At 37.9% G+C, this 19,435-nt stretch overlaps 1 protein-coding gene across 1 annotated transcript in view; it reads left to right on the forward strand.

Moving 5' to 3' along the window:
• LOC149321949 (slit homolog 3 protein-like) overlaps positions 1–19,435 on the forward strand; it is a 602,937-nt gene that overhangs the window by 292,239 nt on the left and 291,263 nt on the right. The window contains exon 5 of the mRNA XM_089520445.1: positions 6,258–6,329. Within this exon, the coding sequence (XP_089376571.1) occupies positions 6,258–6,329 (72 nt within the window). The remainder of the gene's footprint in view (positions 1–6,257; positions 6,330–19,435) is intronic.

The following is a 19,435-nucleotide window of genomic DNA, read 5'->3' on the forward strand; positions in this document are numbered from 1 at the left end:
CTGGTTTTATACAGGAGAGAGACCTTAGATGGATAAATACTGGAGCTAGAATTTAATCTCTTCAAGGAGTGATAATGCTTCATTGTCTTGGGATCACTTTTTTACTTATGTGGTCCCTTGTAGTAAGTAATCCAAAACAAGCATGTGATCTCTTACATGAAGCTACAAAGCATTTCTTCTCTCCCTTCCCCCAACCATCAGCTTCTCTTTTATACTTAATTTAATTGTATGAGCTGACATTGTCAATCTGCAATCCAATAACATGTTTGATGGGAACTCAGAAGAGAGTCTAGTTAATTTTTGGAAGTGCTATTATGTAAATAAATATTCTTGCAGACTGCTGAGCCAAGACATTTGCTGATTAATCGGAGTTCTGCCCTTGTCTTCTCCAGGAATAAACCTTGAAATGTCAGAAGATACTTTAATGCTTTTAAATAGTAAGAACACACCCACTTTTTTTTTTGCTTAGTTGTGCTCCATTAAGTCAGAAGTCTGATAGTTATCACACTATACAATCTTTGTGCTATGCAGTAGGGCCAAATGTCCATCAAGGCTTGCTTTCACATATCCAGTAAGGTATTTCAACTTTTTTTTCCTTTAGTGTATGATTATTTCTTCACCACTATTGAATAGACTATAATAGACTATGTGTTTCTAGTTCTTTCTTTCTCCACCCCAGAACCCCAAAAGTTATGTTTCAGGAAAGAACAGAGGTAATTTTATTTTATGATGATGATGATGATGATTGGTTCATGTGTAGATGATGTCAGTATCCTAACTGTGAGACATTGGCTTACATTTTATTCAGTTTTCTTTAGAGTAAAGAAGGGCATTGTGACACCATCAACTGTAAAATTTTCGTGTCCTAGCTGTTGCTTTTTTGGTTCACTTTCATTAAAAGTGTAGTGTTAGTAATACACGTGTCACTATGAGTCATAGGGATCAAGTCAGTGGACAAAAAAAAAACATGGTGACAGAGGGAAAAAATTAATATTGTCTTGCTGTTACTATATTTTAAACCTGTGTTGTGTAGATGGTTGAAAAATTTTCTTTTGGTAAGGTCTGTTCCATGGTTTGATCATACTTGTGTGCTTCTAAGAGGTTGGAAATATTTCTGATGAAAAAGTCAAGTCATTTTCCCCCTTCATCCAGGAGCAATATCTAGAATGGACTCTGACAGGGTCTAACCTACAGAATAGAACTGTTTTAACCATTTACATTATACCGAAGAGAGAAAGTGAACATTTGGGTAGAGTGTTGGTTATTTGGCCTGTGAGCTCAGTAAGAAAGTGGACTAGCAAATAAATGTTACAGATGAGCCAAAATAACTTTGCAGCATCAACAGGCTACTGGATGGGTTCCTTCTACAATGTTTTTTTAAAACAACAACACAATTTTAATTATTTAAAATTAGTTGGAGCAAAGTAACTATCAGGTCAGGTTTGGAATGAATTATCCTGAATTGGGGGTGTGGGGGGGCCGGTCTTAGTGTCAATGACTAGTGCCAGTAATTTCTTTTTAAAATGTAGAATTCAGAGTAGCGTAGTAAAAATATCATTTTCTACTTTCAACCAATTCAGTGAGTTTCCTGGGAAGAAAAAGTCCTCATTCTCATATAGCATTGCTAACTGTAGGGAAATGTCTCACTTGATCTTCATTAGGCTAAAGATTTTTATGCTGAAAAGGGAAAAGATTGGTTATTTTGCTTTTGAAATGAGGCAACAAGGGAAACCACAAAGTCAACAATAAAGGACTATATCAGATACACACATGACTGCGACAAGATGTGGACATTACTGTCTGCAAGTCACAGATGCCAAATTGTAATCATGTTATACATTGATCTATAGCGAAAGCTGTTTCACAGTTGCAAATGGCTTCAATGTGTGCCTAAAGGAAATATTAGTGATACTGCTTTTTATCTGCTATTGTACTTCCAGTTCAGAGAAGGTTTTTTGACACATCAGAGGCTTTTGTGAATGGAAGAGGAAAGAGTAATTATTTTCGGATAATTTCCTCTTGTTTAGCCCCCCCCCCCCCCGGCTGCGCTATTCTGGAGGGTGTCCCAGCTCTATGGAGCAGATTTATGGACAGTGCAGAGGACTGCAGGAGAAAGGAGAATCAGCAAAAATAATACCTCCCTTCCCACTGGAGTCTGCAGCGGCTCAAAATGCCTTCTGGGAATAGAAGGATGTTGGTGGATAGCATTATCTCTGGGTTTTATATGCTAAAACTGTATTTTGTCATTTAGAATAAAAAAATCATAGAATTGTAGAGTTGGAGGAGACCCCAAGGGCTATCCAGTCCAATTCCCTGCCATGCAAGAACTCACAATCAAAGCATCCCCAACAGATGGCCATCCAGCCTCTGTTTAAAGACTTCCAAGGTAGGAGACCCCACCATCCTCCAAGGGAGTGTGTTCCACTGTTGAACACCTCTTACTGACAGAACGTTCCTCCTAATGTTGAGGTGGAATCTCTGTTCCTGGAGCTTGCATCCATTGCTCCATGTTCTAGTCTTTGGAGTAGCAGAAAAGCTTGCTCCATCCTCAATGTGACACCCTTCAAATACGTAAAGAGGGCTATCATATCACCCCTTAACCAGCTCCAGGCTAAACATACCCAGCTCCTTAAGTCTTTCCTCATGAGGCATGTTTTCCAGACCATTCACCATTTACATACCTCAACCAGTATTTCTGTAGAAGAAAATAAAAATTCAACTCAGAGTGCAAAAGTTTCCAGTTCAACATTGATGAGGAAAATGAGGTGGGGGAGGGAGTAGGAGAAGAAGTTGGTTGAATATGTTGTGCTTACAATATGTTACAGTCCAGACCAGGCCTGCTATCAGGAGAAGTGAGGCCCCAGGCAGTCAATTTTGGATGTCTTGGAAAGAACAACAAATTGGTAATTAGTATTATATTTTTACTACCAGATAGGGCTAGTGATGCTTGTGGCATATTCTATTTAAAATGCCACAACTTGACTTACATAGAGGGGGGTATAATTTGCTGCTGATTTCAGGACATAAAATGTGTTGGGCTAATCCCAGTCACAGTCTCATTTAGGTGATCCAAGAATTTATTTCCAGAGAGATATAGAACAAGAAACAGTGTTTTAGAGAACACTCGTGTCCAAGCCATATTGGGGACAAAGCAGTGATGGCCATTCTCCCTTTTCAGTGTAGAAAAGCCCACAGTTATTTATGGCTGTTTTGTAGTACTGCTTTAACATCTGATGAGCAGGAAGACAGTTTTATAAAATGTCAGAGCAGTCGAAATAGTCATAAGGAGTGCCTAAGCCTCTTCTCTGTACTAATATAGGTTGTATCTTTATTTCAGTCTTTATACTTCCTCATATCAATTCACGGGCGGGGGGGGGGGGGGACCCAAAGACTTTAAATTTCCCCATGAAATTCTTCTGTTTCTTGAAGACCAGTGAAGTGACATTTGCCATATGTATTTAGCAACTTTTCAAATTCTGTTTTTTGAACAACATGCAAGTTGAGTCTCCCTTATCCTGAATTCCAAAATCTGAAATACTCCAAAAACCAAAACGTTTTTCACAAGTCCCTCAAGATAGTGACACCTTTGCTTTCTGTTGATTCAGTGTACGCTAACTTTGTTTCAGGCACAAAATGATTTAAAATGTGGTATAAAATTACCGTCATGCTATGTGTTTAAGCTGAATATGAAACATAAATGAATTTTGTGTTTAGGTTTGGGCCCCATCTCCAAGATATTTCATTGTGTACATATTGCAAAATTCAAACACTTCTGATGTTGAAAACACTTCTGGTACCAAGCAATTTTGGATAAGGTGTGCTCAACCTGTATGGTATGGCCAGATGCTATTTTCTAATGACTGTGAGGTTCAAGTAAGATACCTTTGAGAAACTGACTGCACTGTTTCAGAAAATGGGAAAACATAAATATGGAAAAATTACATACTTTTACATTATAGAACTTGTCTGCATTAGGACACTCTGATTGCAGCCGTTATCATCCTTGAAAATGAATCTTTTAAGAATGTTTTGCAATATGGCTGTCAAGCAGAGATCAACATACTTGAAAACTTCTAAACCTATTTAGCAGGGCATACTAGTAGTGAATGGGTGGCCTCATAAAGGCAACTTACAGGTGGAACTTTTGCACTGCCTCAGCAGGAACTTTAAAGCTGTCAGGTTGTCAGTATAAAAGAAATATTTGTGAATTTATGAAATCACTGCATAATCCTGGAGTTTTAGGGAATGCATTCTTAGAAGGGGGAGTGAATCCTCACAGAAGAGAAAATTATCACGAGTTCCAAGTAGAGCTATCTATCTATCTATCTATCTATCTATCTATCTATCTATCTGTCTGTCTATCCATCCATCCATCCATCCAAAAGGATGACTATCCTTCAACCCTCTCCTTTGTTGAATAACTGGAGAAAAGACAAAGTACAAAAATAAAAGTGGCAGCAATAGTATAAATTATCTTCATACACTAGAATACGAGGAACATAATTTAAAATTATGAGCTTGTAACCTCTCCTTTCTGACTGAAGTCACATAAATGAATTGTATTACAAAAGTCACAAGAATGTATTGCAAAGACAACATTTTGATTCTCTTGAATTGAAAGCACATCAAGTTTTCTCTCTGTCATTGTTTGTTATGTTAATCCTCAATTGTCCAAATACATACTTATTTCACAGAGCAATTGTTGTTGCTGTCCTGCAGTGCTTTCAGCAGTATAGTACTCTAGTGTTGCATGGGTGTGTCTCGACAGTTAATCACACAGAGAGAACAAAGGCCTGTTGTGAAGCATTTAATATCTCAGTATCAAATAGCTGGGAACAGATTGGGAAAGATGGGGTATCTCTCAAGTCAATTCTTCCTAATTTGGGAGTGTGATAGAATTTGGGTGTGTTTGGAAAGCTGTCTTTGTCAAAACAGTATTATGTGTGCCCCTTTATGTGTGTGTCTGTCTGAGAGAATAATTACAGCTACTAAGAGGAATTGGTGTAGACTAGATGACTAGTAGAAATTGAATTAGTCTGACAAGGACATTTGGGGTGGGGGTTGAATGGACCATCAGCCTGATGGAAAACAGAATAAAGCCCTTGGTGACATAGCTTGACCTGGGATGTCAGTGCAGGTTTTCTGTGTAGTGCTCTCATTCAGAACCACAAGGCTTGTTATTCAATAAAATCAATTTGATCGAGGCTCACAGTATAATACAAAATTCACTTTAAAGGAGAAAAATTCTACAGAGTGCTTTCTAATGGATGTGACTTAGTTGAAAATCTGGCTTTAAGATGAACAACTTAAAACATCCCTCAGAAAGATAAAGGTATCAAAATTTGGGGAACTGTCCTTTGTCCTTAAAAATAATTTCAATGTCTAAGAGTACTATTGGAAAGGCGGTTTCCTGTGCTTGCTAATAAAGATGTTACATAGTTATTTGACTAACTTTGTGATACGTTTGAATACATATTTCAGTTATATTGATTTTATTTTATAATCTGCTGTTTTGGAATAGAATGGCCTAAAACATTAAAATATATTGTGGCAGTATAAAGTTGGTTACCGTTCTGAAAAACTGTGATCGATCTTCTTGGCTCACCTTCCTTGGAATATACTGAAGTTTCTTCAATCCATAATGGAAGATATAGTTCAATCGGTTTGATCCTGCTTTTTCAGTATTCAGTGCAACATTTATATGCTGTTTTATGATTTTACTTCCAAAGGAGTTGGGGCTACTGAGAGATTTCATCATTAAACAAGGCTGCACTATACACATATAAAAAGTCTTACTGAACTCACTGGGCCGTCCTCTTGAGTAGACACATATTAAATGTTGCATATTTTGCCTTCTGTGCTGTATCAATCATCCTTTCCTCCCACATGCAGTTTGCTTTCTTTGTTTCATTTCTTAAGTTTACTATGACAATTCAAGAGCATATTTTAAATGAATTTAAAAACTGCATTTATAACCTACCAAAGTAAATTGAGGACACTATTTAATCCAAACACACAGTAATGGGAATCCATAGATCCCTTAGGAATAGCTGCTCTTTACATCTGTATGTATGTGGGTTTTGTTAGTTTTTGGCAGTTCTTTGCAAATGTGAAAATCTCTACAGCAAACGTTTTTGTAAAAAATAGTAAATGTATAAATATTTTTCAGTCCATGTCTGAACGAGCATTTCTTCAGGCCAGTATGTGTTTTCAAAACCTCTTTTTTTCTTAACAAGTGCATATTTTCTTTTATTTAGGGACTTAAGTGAAAATCAGATCCAAGGCATCCCAAGGAAGGCTTTCCGAGGAATTACAGATGTGAAGAATTTGTAAGTAGAATATCTATAATACAGTTTGGTCTGAAACTAAATTTCATATATACACACATTTCTTATATTTACATTCTTGTTCATTTAAGGAGTGTATATACACCACATCCTGTACAACATGAAGCGTTTTCCATGCCTTTAAATAGCTGGTCACTTTTGAGTTACACCTTTACATTATTGCTGAATATATGAGCACTCCTCCAAGATTCCATCATCTATGGGGCCATTTTATATTCCATTTTAACTATTATGGGAACATCTTAGAGAAACCTGAGGTTTGTGGTTTGGGGAGGTTCTAGAGTTCGCTGGTTAAAAATTCTGAATACACCTCCCAAAATTGTAATTCTCTGTATTTTGAAGGATGGAATCATAGTAATATAACTGGGTAGTATGGAAAGAACCCAGGAGTCTGTTTAAAGGGGTAAGGTCAACTATATAGAGCCAGAGTGGTATGGTATATAGTGGCATTGGATTATGACTCTGTCAGTCAGGATCCGATTCCCTGCTTGCTCATGAAAACCGACTCTGTGACCTTGGGTGAGTCACACACTCTCAGTCCCAGAAAAGCCCATGATAGGTTTGCCTTAGGGTCACCATAAATCAGAAACAACTTGAAGATGCACAATAATAACTACAAAGATGGAACCAACTACAAAGATGGACCCTACAAAGCTGGACCTAAAGACCTACATGGCTTGGGCCCAGCTTACTTGCAGGAGTGCCTCCTCCCCTATAATCCACCCCACACACTCATGTCCTCTGGGAAGAGTTTACTGCAGCCTAAGAAGGTCAGGTTGGCTGCAGTTTCCCAGAGGACCTTCTCATTGGCTGCTCTGAAAGTGTGGAATGACCTGCTAGACGAGGTCTGTCATATTACCACCTTGGACACCTTTAAATGAGCAGTCAAGATGGATTTCTTCCGGCAGGGCTTCCCAGACTGACCTCCCATCACAATGACAGCCTGTCTGCCCCTGGCTGTCCTACTCCATTTGCCTGTTTTAAACTGTTTTATAATTATTTAATTATTTTAAGTATGTAATTTGTATTTGATTGTTATTATTTTGTTGTTGGTGAAAGAGTGGGTATTGTTTAATTGTTTATTCTGTTGGGTTATATATTGATTACTATATTGTGCTATGTATTTTTATTTCTTTTATTGTAACCCACCTTGATCTGTAGGGAGAGGCAGGCTAATAATAATAATAATAATAATAATAATAATAATAATTCATTCAGGAGAGGAATAATAATAATAATTATTATTATTATAGATGGGCTGCAAAAGAGAGCAAGTGCATTCATGAACAAGAATGTAAATATAAGAAATGTGTGTATATATGAAAAGTCCTAGATGTTATTCCTATTCTTTCCTATTTTATATATTTTTAAAATAAACCAGCATGAGGAGTTGGTATAAAAAGTCTGTCAATATACTGGGAGCTGACAGAAAATATCCTGGGATGAACAAAACATGTATGGCTCACCAAAATAAAATCAGAAAGAGTGGTAACAGAATATGGGACTTTCTGATATTTTTAATCAGTCTGGATGTGTCTAATGTATACAAATGTGTTTTTGTAATGTATACAAAAAAAACTTGTGGGATGCAAATTAAATCCAGGGAATCATACTTTGCATTTCTCTGCTCTAGTTATAAAAATAATGAGGGCGGTGAAGCAGTTGTTAGTATTTACCATCCTAAATTTGCAAATTAATTCGGATACATTATTGCAGTAATTAGTATAAAAGTGCAGTAAAATACATGAATATTACTGTCCCATGTTTCAAAATGGAAGGCTTAGCTATAGAAATTCCGCAATACCATTCGGTGAGTTAATGGATGAGGTCAAAATTGAAAAGAGGAATTACAGTTCACATTCCTAATTGCCATTACAGCTAAAGATAACTATGCAATTTATTATTTTTTCTCTCCTTGCAAAAGGAGTCTTTGTCATTAATTATTATTAAAGAATCATTAAAGAGAGTTGATCATACAAATCCAATCTTAATTTCAAATTATTCGGATTTGTTAATTTTCTTTCATGAGATGTCAAGCTTCTATGTAACACTGTTGCTCATACATATAACAGAAATGTGAAAAAAGAGTATTTTACAATGAAAACTCTATATTGAAAAATGATACATAAAAACTATTTTGAAACTAAAGTTTTAAAATATGTAAGAATATATTTAAATTAGTTTTTACATTTTTAAATGTTACCTTCAAAGTAATTTTTGTATATGATTTTTAGAAGAAGGATGCTTCAATAAGAGCAAGTTATTCTCATCTCTTTTAAATTTGTTGGTACTGTATTCTGCTTTTTATGTTTTCTTTATGCTATTTTGGTTTTAGTATATTCACAGATTTAAACTAAATCTTACAACCTGCACTTCTGATGGCTTATTTATTTGTATTATTTAATAATAATAATAATAATAATAATAATAATAATAATAATTTTATACCCCACTCTTCAGCCAAAAGGCTATCATATAAGCTAATGTTAGAGATCAATTTCTGATATTCAGCAAAATACAGGGGGTTGGACTGGATGGCCCTTGCGGTCTCTTCCAACTCTATGATTCTGTGATCCTGTGAATGAATTAACCTAAGCTACCAAATTGTCATTATATACTTCTTAGTCATTTCAGCCACCTTGAAATCAGCTATTTACCTTTAGTTATACTACAGGGGTGAGGCAAAACTCTTTGAGAAGAAGATAAAGTGTTTGCCATTTTATTTTTCTCATTTAGAAAAAATTAAAATCTCCATGACCATAAAAATTGGTTTTCTCTTCAGAGGACAGTAATTGAAAAATGAACACCTCAGTGGGGTGGGAAGATTGTTTCTCCAGCAATGTATTGCATCTGAGAGATACAGGATGAAACAACATCCCAAAGAAATGGCAGGAATTAAAGCAATTTATTAAAAACTGATAGTCACTATGTTCCACGATGCATCCTTGTTTTAAAATCTCTAAAATATTATTTTAATATGGATTTAAAAAAATAAGCATACCTTGCAAAAATCTGAGTGGACCCTTTATTTGAAAATAAATCAGAAAAATTATCCCAGATCAGGACAGGGAGCAACCAATATTATCAGTGCTTTTCTGTGCTTGCCTATGCAAGGACCAATGATTTCAGTGGGACATACCCTCAATTAAACCCCTAAATAAAGCCCTAAATGGCTTGGGCCCAGGGTACCTGATGGACCGCCTCTCCCCATACAATCCGCCCCACACCCTCAGATCATCTGGGCAGCAACTTCTAAGAGTTCCGGAGGCTAGATTAGTTTCTACCTCTAAGAGGGCCTTTACGATCTCGGCCCCCAGCCTCTGGAACTCGCTGCCCGCAGAGCTTCGCGCAACTACCTCCCTACCCCAATTTAAGAAGGGTTTAAAAACCTATTTATTCGGTCAGGCTTACCCCTGAATATTTTCCCCTAGACTATTATTCTCCCCCCCCCCCTCTGCCAGCACTGTAGACTGGCATGAGGTTGCAATGTTTTTAAAATGTTTAGCTCTTTGTACATGGATTTTGTATTTGTATTGGCTTAGTGTCTACTGTTTTTATATGAATTTGTTGTACACCGCCCTGATTTGAAGAAGGGCGGTATAAAAATAAAACTTTTATTATTTATTAACATGCTGATGAGTCAGTAAAACAACATTGTGGTCAGTTTCATCATCACTCCTCAAATTAATCAGTCAATTTCATGACTTCTTGGTTACATTTTTTGTTTCTCTACAACCCAGACATATGCTGATCATGCTGTTTTTTGACATTATATTGGTTTAATTCTCATTATCATGATGATCATTATTAATATACTATTAATATACATATTATATATTATTGATGTATATACATCAATTATACACACACACACGCACACACGCACACACACACATACATACACACATCAATATACAGCCATGGTCCTCAATATATTTCACAATCTAAAAAGAAAACATAGACAACTACAAATAAAACTAATTGTAAATTACTGCAGCATCAGCAGCAATTAAATTAGAATAGAATAGAGAACCCGGCCTTAGAAGAACATCTGGGAAAGATACTGCTGCTCCCACTGATTGTTTGCGGGTGTGATGTTGCTGACTTTTTGGTCAGTTTTTAACTTGTATGTTTGTGTATTTTTTGTTTTGTGCCTTTTTAAATACTGTATTGGATTTAATACTTTTTTAAGGAAGGGAGGGTATTAGGGATTTTATATGTTCTGTATTTTTAACTTGGTTAAGCCGCCCCAATTGTTCTCAGAGGGGCGGGATACAAATAATAATAATAATAATAATAATAATAATTATTATTATTATTAGCATGCCAGTATTTAAGTAACATAGTCTTTGTGGACTGTTGAGAGATGTACCAAGATTGGACAAGGTTTATCACTCTAGGAAGGCTGTTTCACAATGTATATGACAGTTGTACACCTCACATGGCAAGAGGTCATGGTGGAGTGTCTCTGAAGTGGAAGCAGGAGGGTATCGTTATAGAAATACTCTAGTGTCAGACTGTTAATACCTTCAAAAGTCAAGAGTTATACCCTGAATTAATCCTGGAAGCAAGATGATAACTTGAGAAATTGTTAAAGAATTTGCATCTTGTATTGAGATTACTTGGTCTGGGTGAAAACCTGGGAAGGTGCCTTCAGGACTAGTTGAAGTTTCAAAATTGTCTTCATGGACAAACCACAAAGATTACTTTATAGTAGTGTGATAATCAGAAATGAATAACCTGGGTCAAGTTTGATTTTCCTACATAAGAATGTAGCTGACTTTGTCAGTGCTAATTAGGCTACTTCAGCATTGTTATGGTTATTGGTGAGAAAGCAGAAGTATACAAAATGAGGTCTTGTTAATCATACTGTCTCTGTATTGCAAAGTCCTGGGAGGCTAGGAAAAATCTCATGCAGTTGTACCCTTGGAACATCTGAAAACACACAGAGATCAATGTTGAGTCAATTCCGCTGGATTGGCCTTCCTGTTTCTTCAATGCTTTCTACAGTCTGTGACAATCCTAATTTCTGTGTCTCCAAAGAGACAAGTAGAATCAGCCTGAGTGGAGAATCATGCCTACCAGTAGAAGACTACTGAAACAGAACTTCAACTTGCTTAACACTGCTTAATATTGCTCCTGTGACATTAAAAGTTCCTCTCCCATAACCAGGCTTCTCATTGGCACCACACAGCACCTCTTTTTCTAACTGGAAAGAAGTAAATGAGAATTGGCAGAAAACAGCAAACGTCTTGGGGGCGGGGGGACTCTCCACAATGAGAATGGCAGCTGCCATCTAGAATGGCCACTTCTGGTGGAAAGTGCAAAAGCTATTTCTTTGAAGCCAAGGTCTTTAGAAGCTCCTCCGGGAAGCTCTGAGCATGTGAGAACTCCTCTCTTTCTGTTATTTCTCCAGAAATCTTCCATGTGAGCTCACATACGCGAAAGGCAAGCCCACATAAGGGGTGGGCCAACTGTATGAAATATGGGCAATTTCTAAACCACCATTACCCTGGTAACATATGTCCCATGGTTTAGAAATAATGTATCATAGAGACACGGATGGATGCCACATGATGAATTTGTCTCCAGTATTCCTATGATTCTCCCCCCCCCCCCCCCCCCAATGTAGTACCAGAACCAATTTGGGGAAACAGGGAGATGATGTGGCATTCACAGGGAAGGTTCACACAACAGGTTCATTTCAGAGGCATAAGTGTGTTAGTCTGGAATATCAGTTTGCAAAGGGAGCTTGCAGCACCTTTGGGACAAACTGCGTGAAAGAAGTTATAGCATGAGCTTTTAGAGACTATGTAGTTTTGATTCTACAAAAGCTCATGCTACAACTTCTTTCACACAGTCAGAGGTGCTGCAAGATCCCTTTGGATACACAACAGGTTTAAATTATACTTGAGGAGGAGCATAGGGTTTCACTAATGAGCCTCGAGAATGTAATGTGTCTTCTACCTGCATTTTAAATCTTAATACCTGAACTTTACAAACATTGGCTAAAATTCTTGCCTCTGCAAATGGTGCAAGTTAGGCAACTGAAAGCAAGTCAGTGGAAATTAAAGCAGTATGCAGAAAAGGATTGACATCTTGAGCATAGGAGTATTTCCATTTCTTTTCAGCCTCTGACACTGGGCTACGCTGCCAAGGCGGGGATGTTTCAGCATCAAATCACTTAAAAGCCATACTTGTCACCCATGAAAAATGAATTTCCTTCACTGTCTCAATGCCACTTTGGCACTACCCCCTTTCCCCTGCCACCTGTGCCCCAGCATAATATTAGGTAATTAGAAAGTTTAAATTGACTTCAGCTAACTTATAATAAACTTTACCTTAACTAAAAATAAACTTTACAAAATTTTATCTTTATTAAAATAAATATGCAAGTATAGGTTACAGGGGTTTTTAAAGATTGTTTGGTTTAAACATAAATACTGAGTCTAGGTTTTTTTCTTTACAATAATCTAATTTGAACACTACAAATTTCAAAATAATTTGTTCACAAATCTAGAATAGCACTCATATTTATGTACCGATTTAGCCTGGAAATTCATTTTGCTTTAGTTAAGAAGAATATAACGTATATACTCGACTATAAGTCGATCTCATGTATAAGTCAACGGTAGGTTTTGGGGCCAAAATTATAGATTTTGATATGACTTCTGGATATGTCAAGAGTTAAATCTAAGGGCATGTGACAAAGGATCTAAAGTATTCCCCAACCAGATTAGACGACGACCCATAATTGTTATCCCTCCCATCCTAGTTACACTGTTTTTAAAAATTGAATTGTTGAGAACTGTTTTATAATTGGTTTTAATATTGTATTTTACATGTGTCACAGAATTTTACTGTATGTACACCGCTTTGATCTGAAAGAAAAAGCGGTATATAAATAAAAGCTTTATTATTATATTATTATATTAAAAGATGAACGAAAGGGAAATGATGCTAAACAACTTACAAAATTCCAGCAGACACAACTGCTTGTGCTCATCCTAAAGGTTGAATGAGAGAACAGAGAGGGGTCGATGCTTCCTGGACAGATTATGTTCTTGCTTTTCACCAGGGCATGGTTCCTTTTTAAACAAGAGTTAAAGTACAGTACTGTGGATAAGTTGACTGGGGTTTTGGGAGTCAGTTTTTTGACTAAAATTTCTAGACTTATACATGGGTATATACAATAATTGTCCTGGAAAAGGTATGGATAGAATTGCTTTATTTTTTCAGACCTTCCAAAGAATCATTTTACACTGCATATACAGTGGGCCTAACACATTGGCATTAGTGATCCATGGATCGGTGTATCCATGGCTCACCACACCCTATATTAATCAATGGTGGTAAGTGCAAGTGGACACACTGATGTGGACATGTCCATGTCACCGCCCATTTAATAATATGGGGTGCCCATCTGTACTTTTCCCATCTGTGGGAGGCCCTGGAACACATCTTACATGGATAGGAAAGTTCCACTGTATATTTAAGCAATTATATTGGAGTTTATCACACGGGGGAGAAAGTGTCATGCTCCCTTTATTTTCTGTTACCATTGTGCCATTGCACAATCGCACAATAGCAACAAAACAGTAATGGGAGATGATCACACCTAAATCAAAACCGATGCAGTTCCACTTTAATTACAGAAGAACTGCGCTTTTAGTGTACATATCTAAAATGTTATGGTTCCATTTTTGTAGTCTCTGCACAGGTGCGGAAGAGATATCTTGGCAGTTCTCCCCTCTTCCCCCCCCCCCCCCACCATCAGTGCTGTTATTTTGAATAGCAAGCTGGGAATGAAACTGCAATTTCAGAAATGCACAATTGTGCAATTGTAGCGCTTTGTAAGTACACACTTGTGGTAATAACATTTAGATTGCGCTTTTGAGATATTATTAATGATTTCGTTAATACAATCTGATGGGAACATGACACTTTGATAACTTGTGGGCAACGCGATCATCCCGACGTTGTGTGATCATTTTTTTCACAATTGCACAATGGTAACAGAAAAAAACGGGAGCATGATGCTTTCTCCCCCATGTGATAAACTCCATTCAGATATTTCATTTGGTTGATATTAGCTAAGTTTAAGGAATTTTAGGCTGCATTTTCTTCAAATGTTGTGACATTTCTCATATTCCTTGTGGAAATACAAACTACTTATATAAAATATTTTAGCAGTTATTATTACAGACACAGGATCAGGCAGAGCTTCAAATTGTTACTACACACAAAGCTAACACATTACATTTTAATTATTATAAGCTAATTGCGATACAGCTTTAATTGTTATAACAGTGCTTCTTGTTTCTGTTCATTATTTCAGAGATGAGTGGAAGAAAGTAGTACATTATGTCATTTGTTGATTATGCACTGTTTTTGTCCTTTGGAGGTTAAACATATATCACAGGCAGAATTTGTTCTTTCTTAAAAGGGTCCTACACCACATTGTCTTAAAAGGGTCCTACATCACATTGCCACCTGCTTCTGCCCGATAAGTAAAGTGTAATAACAGTGCTTGTTTGGCTAAGCACCTCCCTCAACATTGCTAATTTGCTTAATTATTTGCATCACCACCTCATAACTCCAGAAATTGATTCATTACTTTTTTTACTAATAAGGTAATTCTCATTACTATAAGAAATTACTTCCAAGCTATATGGCTGCACTTAAGAGCTTTAGTTGTCCAGGATGCTCTGGTTAGCCACTTTTTCTGTGTTATGTACATCTGTATTGCCCTGTTTTTATTTTTATTTTTGATGTCTGTATAAGAGGAACTGAAAAAGATGTTTTGTGAGGTCCTTGACTCTTATCAAAAGGCTGTCATCAGTAATGTTAACATGGTCAGGTAAGACCATAAGCAGGACATTGTTAGACTTTCTATTTGAGGCAAAAGTTGAATGTGTGTAATGGAATGGTCCCCAAGAACACTTGTCACTTGAGCCCAGAGGAATAGTTTCCACAAGTGAGTATAATTAATCCAACTAAACGCTTTATGATTGTGTTTAATATTTCTCCTGGTCCCAGTTAGTATACTGGCAAACAAATAACTCCAAAGGTTGAATATTGTAACTGTGGGCGAGCTTGGGAAAATGCTTGGAAAATGGATTGTATGCAACCTCATGTAATGTTTGCACAATCTCAGAACCACTGTAATAATATTTGAGAATTCCTGGCAAACAGGAGACGTCCCAGCAAATATTGTCCCTATCTTAAAAAATTGGGGATGAGGACCCAAATTATTACTGCCCAGTCAATACCAGGAAAGAATTTTATCAGTTTAAACAGACAGTCTGAAAGCACTTAAAAATGAATGATGTGATCATTGAAAGCCAACATAGGTTTCTTAAAAACAAGGCATGCCACGCTAATCTTATATCCTTTTTTGATAGCATGCAACCTTGGTAGATGAAGGGAATGCTGTGGATGTAGCATATCTTGATTTCAGTATGGCCTCTGACATACTGGTGCCCCATGATTTTTGCAAAAAACCCTAGTAAAATGTGGGCTAGACAATGTTATTGTTAGCCATAGATGTAGTTGGTTGACAGACCAAACTCAAGGGATGTTCACCAATGATCCCGATTCATCCTGGACAGGAGTGACTAGCAGGGTGTCACACAGTGCTGCCCTGGGCCCAACACTATTCAAGATCTTTATTAATGACTTGGATTATAGAATAGAGGGTGTGCTTCTCAAATTTGTAGATGACATTGAATTAGGAGGGGTAGCAAATACCCCAGAAAGCAGAATCAGAATTTAAAAAAAAAACAAAACCCAACCCCGAACTAAAAGTAAAAAACTAAAAGAAATGTAGAGTACTACATTAGTGCAGGGGGAAAAGGCTCAGATAAAGGATAGGTGACACCTGGATTGACAACAGTGCATGTGAAAGGGATCTGGGAGTCACAGTAGACCACAAGCTGAACATGATTCAGCAGTGCAATGCAGCAGCTAAAAAAGACAAGATGATCCTAATAATAATAATAATAATAATAATAGGATTTATTTATATGCCGCCGAATCACTGGGAATCCGGGCAACTTAACAACACAGGGGATAATAGATGGTTTCCTGCCCTCAGGCTTACAATCTAAAAAGACACGAGAAAGGAGAATGGAATGGTTGGGGGGGGGGAGGGGATCAGGTCCAGCATTCTTCTCTCCCTCTGAGGCCTGGACCAAGGCAGATGGACTGGAGGGAAGGCTCTTTTTCTTAATCAAGGCCGGGCCCGATGGTGTTGGGCCTGTCCTTTCACTCCCTCTAAGGCCAGAAGATGACAGTTGGAAGGAGGGAGGGGAGGGCTCTTTCTCTTCAGGTCCAATGGCGTTGGGCCTGTCCTTTCACTCCCTCTAAGGCCAGATGATGACGATGATGATGATGATGATAATATTATAATATTTTTATTTATATTTCCCCACCTCTCCCTGCGGATCAAAGCAGGGTTACAACCCAATAAAAACATACAAATACAATCAATAAAATCCAATACAGTACATGATCTCAATAGTAATAACATTAGATAAAAAAGGAGATGCAAAAGACTGCAGCAACTATAGAACCATGGCACTAATAGCCCATGCAAGCAAAATTATGCTCAAAACTCTACATGGAGAGAGAAATCCCAGAGGTCCAAGTGGGGTTCAGGAAAGGAAGAGGTATTAGGGACCACACTGCAAACATATAATGGATAATGGAGTGCACCAGGGAGTTCCAAAAGAAAATCAATGGCGGGATACAAACTGCCGCTTTGCGGCGTTCCCCCACCGGCGCCATTTGCTCCGTGTGGGAGCTGCAGCAGCCAAACCGCGCGGCTCCCGCGCAGAGCAAAAAAGAAGCTCCATTTCGGAGCTTCTTTTTGCGGCGCCTCTATGACGTTGCGAGGCGCCGCTGACGCATTCGCGACGTCATAGGCGCTGTGACACATCTGGACGCTATGCGTCCAGTACGTAAAGATGGCGCCCATGTGGAAGGGGCGCCGCCATCTTGTACGTATTGTATACGTACTAGGGTTAGGGGGGTGCGGAAGCACCGCCCCTTCCTAACCCTAGTACGTATACAATACGTACTATATGGCGGTTTGTATCCCGCCATCATGTGCTTTATAGACTATAGCAAAGCCTTTAACTGCATAGATCATAAAAGTCTATGAAACACCCTTAAAGACATGGGAGTGCCAACACATTTGATAGTCTTGATGAGGAATCTATACTCAGGACAAAACGCTAAAGTCACAACAGAACATGGAGAAACAGAATGGTTCCCAATTGGCAAAGGAGTCAGGCAAGGCTGCATTTTATTCCCCTACTTGTTCAACTTATATGCAGAACATATTATAAGAAAAGCAGGCTAGGACACAGAAGAAGGAGGAGTGAAAATAGGAGAAAAGATTATCAACTATCTGAGATACACAGCTGACACCACAAAACTAGCAGAATACTTCAAAGACCTAGAACAACTACTAAGAAAGATCAAGGAAGAAAGTGCAAAGGCAGGCCTATTGTTGAACATAAAGAAAACAAAAATAATGACCACAGAGAACCTACACAAATTTGAATTAGACAATGAAGAAATAGAAATAGTAAAGTAATTCTCATACCTGGGATCAAACATTGATAGAAATGTTGACTGCAGCCAGGAAATAAGAAGAAGATTAAGAATGGGAAGGACCGCTGTGAAAGAACTAGAGAAGATCCTAAAATGCAAGGATATTCAACTGAGCACAAAAGTTAGAATTGTACAAGCCATTGCATTCCCTTTTGCCATGTATGGATGTGAGAGATGGACAGTTAAGAAGGAAGACAGGAGGAAAATCAACTCATTTGAGCTGTGGTGCTGGAGAAGAGTGCAAAGGATTCCATGGACAGCCAAAAAGACCAACAAATGGGTCTTGGAGCAAATCTACCCAGAAATCTCCCTAGAAGCCAAAATGACAAAACTCAGGTTGTCGTACTTTGGACACATCATGAGAAGGCACGAAGCATTGGAAAAAACAGTAATGCTAGGAAAGGTAGAGGGAAGTAGAAAGAGAGGAAGGCTGCATGCAAGATGGATGGACTCTATTAAAGAGATCACTAGTATGAGTTTGCAGGAGTTGAGCAGAGCAGTGGAGGACAGAGGTCTTGGAGATGTCTCATCAGCAGGGTTGCCATGGTCAAGATTGACTCAAGTTAACAACAAATCCAGATGAAAAATTCTGAGGAGCTTTTAAGCTCATACAGTCTTTTTTAGGCATGGAGAAAGGTGGGAAAACTGGACTCCCAGTTAATGGCAGTGACCCAGCTGGAGAGCAAGAAATTGTGAACTAAATGATACATTTGTCGGCTTCTTTCCCTCAGAAGGGACTATAGAGCTTGGCAGTCTCATGATGTTCTTCCAAGTGTGTATATGTCTTTTTGTGTGTAGTATAACACACATACAGGTACATTCACCCACACCTACACACCCCTCAGAAGTGTATTAATTTCTTTCAATTAGAGATAATATGAATGCAGTCTGAGTCTCTGGAAAATAAGATGGGACTCTGTACTTTATCACACAATTGTAGTAGGATAATAGTGTCTTTGGCTGCTACTTATCCCATGACATCGTGTCTTTTCTGTTGCTGCTTTGCATTGCTGGAACACTCATTTTCATTGTGGGAAAACCCTGTCAATAGTTCAAATATTGCTGCTTTTCCATAGGATAGGAAGTACAGTAGATCTCTTCCACTGCAGTTCCAATATTCTGGGAGTCACTTGGAGTGATTGGCATGATTCTCCTCCCCTACCCCTCCCTTCCCCTTGCTATTCCCAAGCAGACAAACATGATCTGAGTAGGGCAGCATTAGAGATGTGGTGCAGAAGACCGAGCATGAGACCATGGAACACCAAGCAGCATAATAGCATCATTGCTGAGACATGTGATAGCGATTGTTTTCAAACTAGTATATTCTTATTTGTTTCAATAACACAGTTGCACCAACTCAGTAGGCTGGCGTGTCTTACATTTTTCTCACACTATGCTGGCAGTACAAACCTGATAGAAAAGATGACTTGCTATATGTCACTGACATGTGTTCTGATATGGCTATTTAC

Source organism: Sceloporus occidentalis, unplaced genomic scaffold (assembly GCF_023333645.1).
Source record: "Sceloporus occidentalis isolate IW3139 unplaced genomic scaffold, rSceOcc1.0.p SCAF_1, whole genome shotgun sequence".
Lineage (NCBI taxonomy): Eukaryota > Metazoa > Chordata > Lepidosauria > Squamata > Phrynosomatidae > Sceloporus > Sceloporus occidentalis.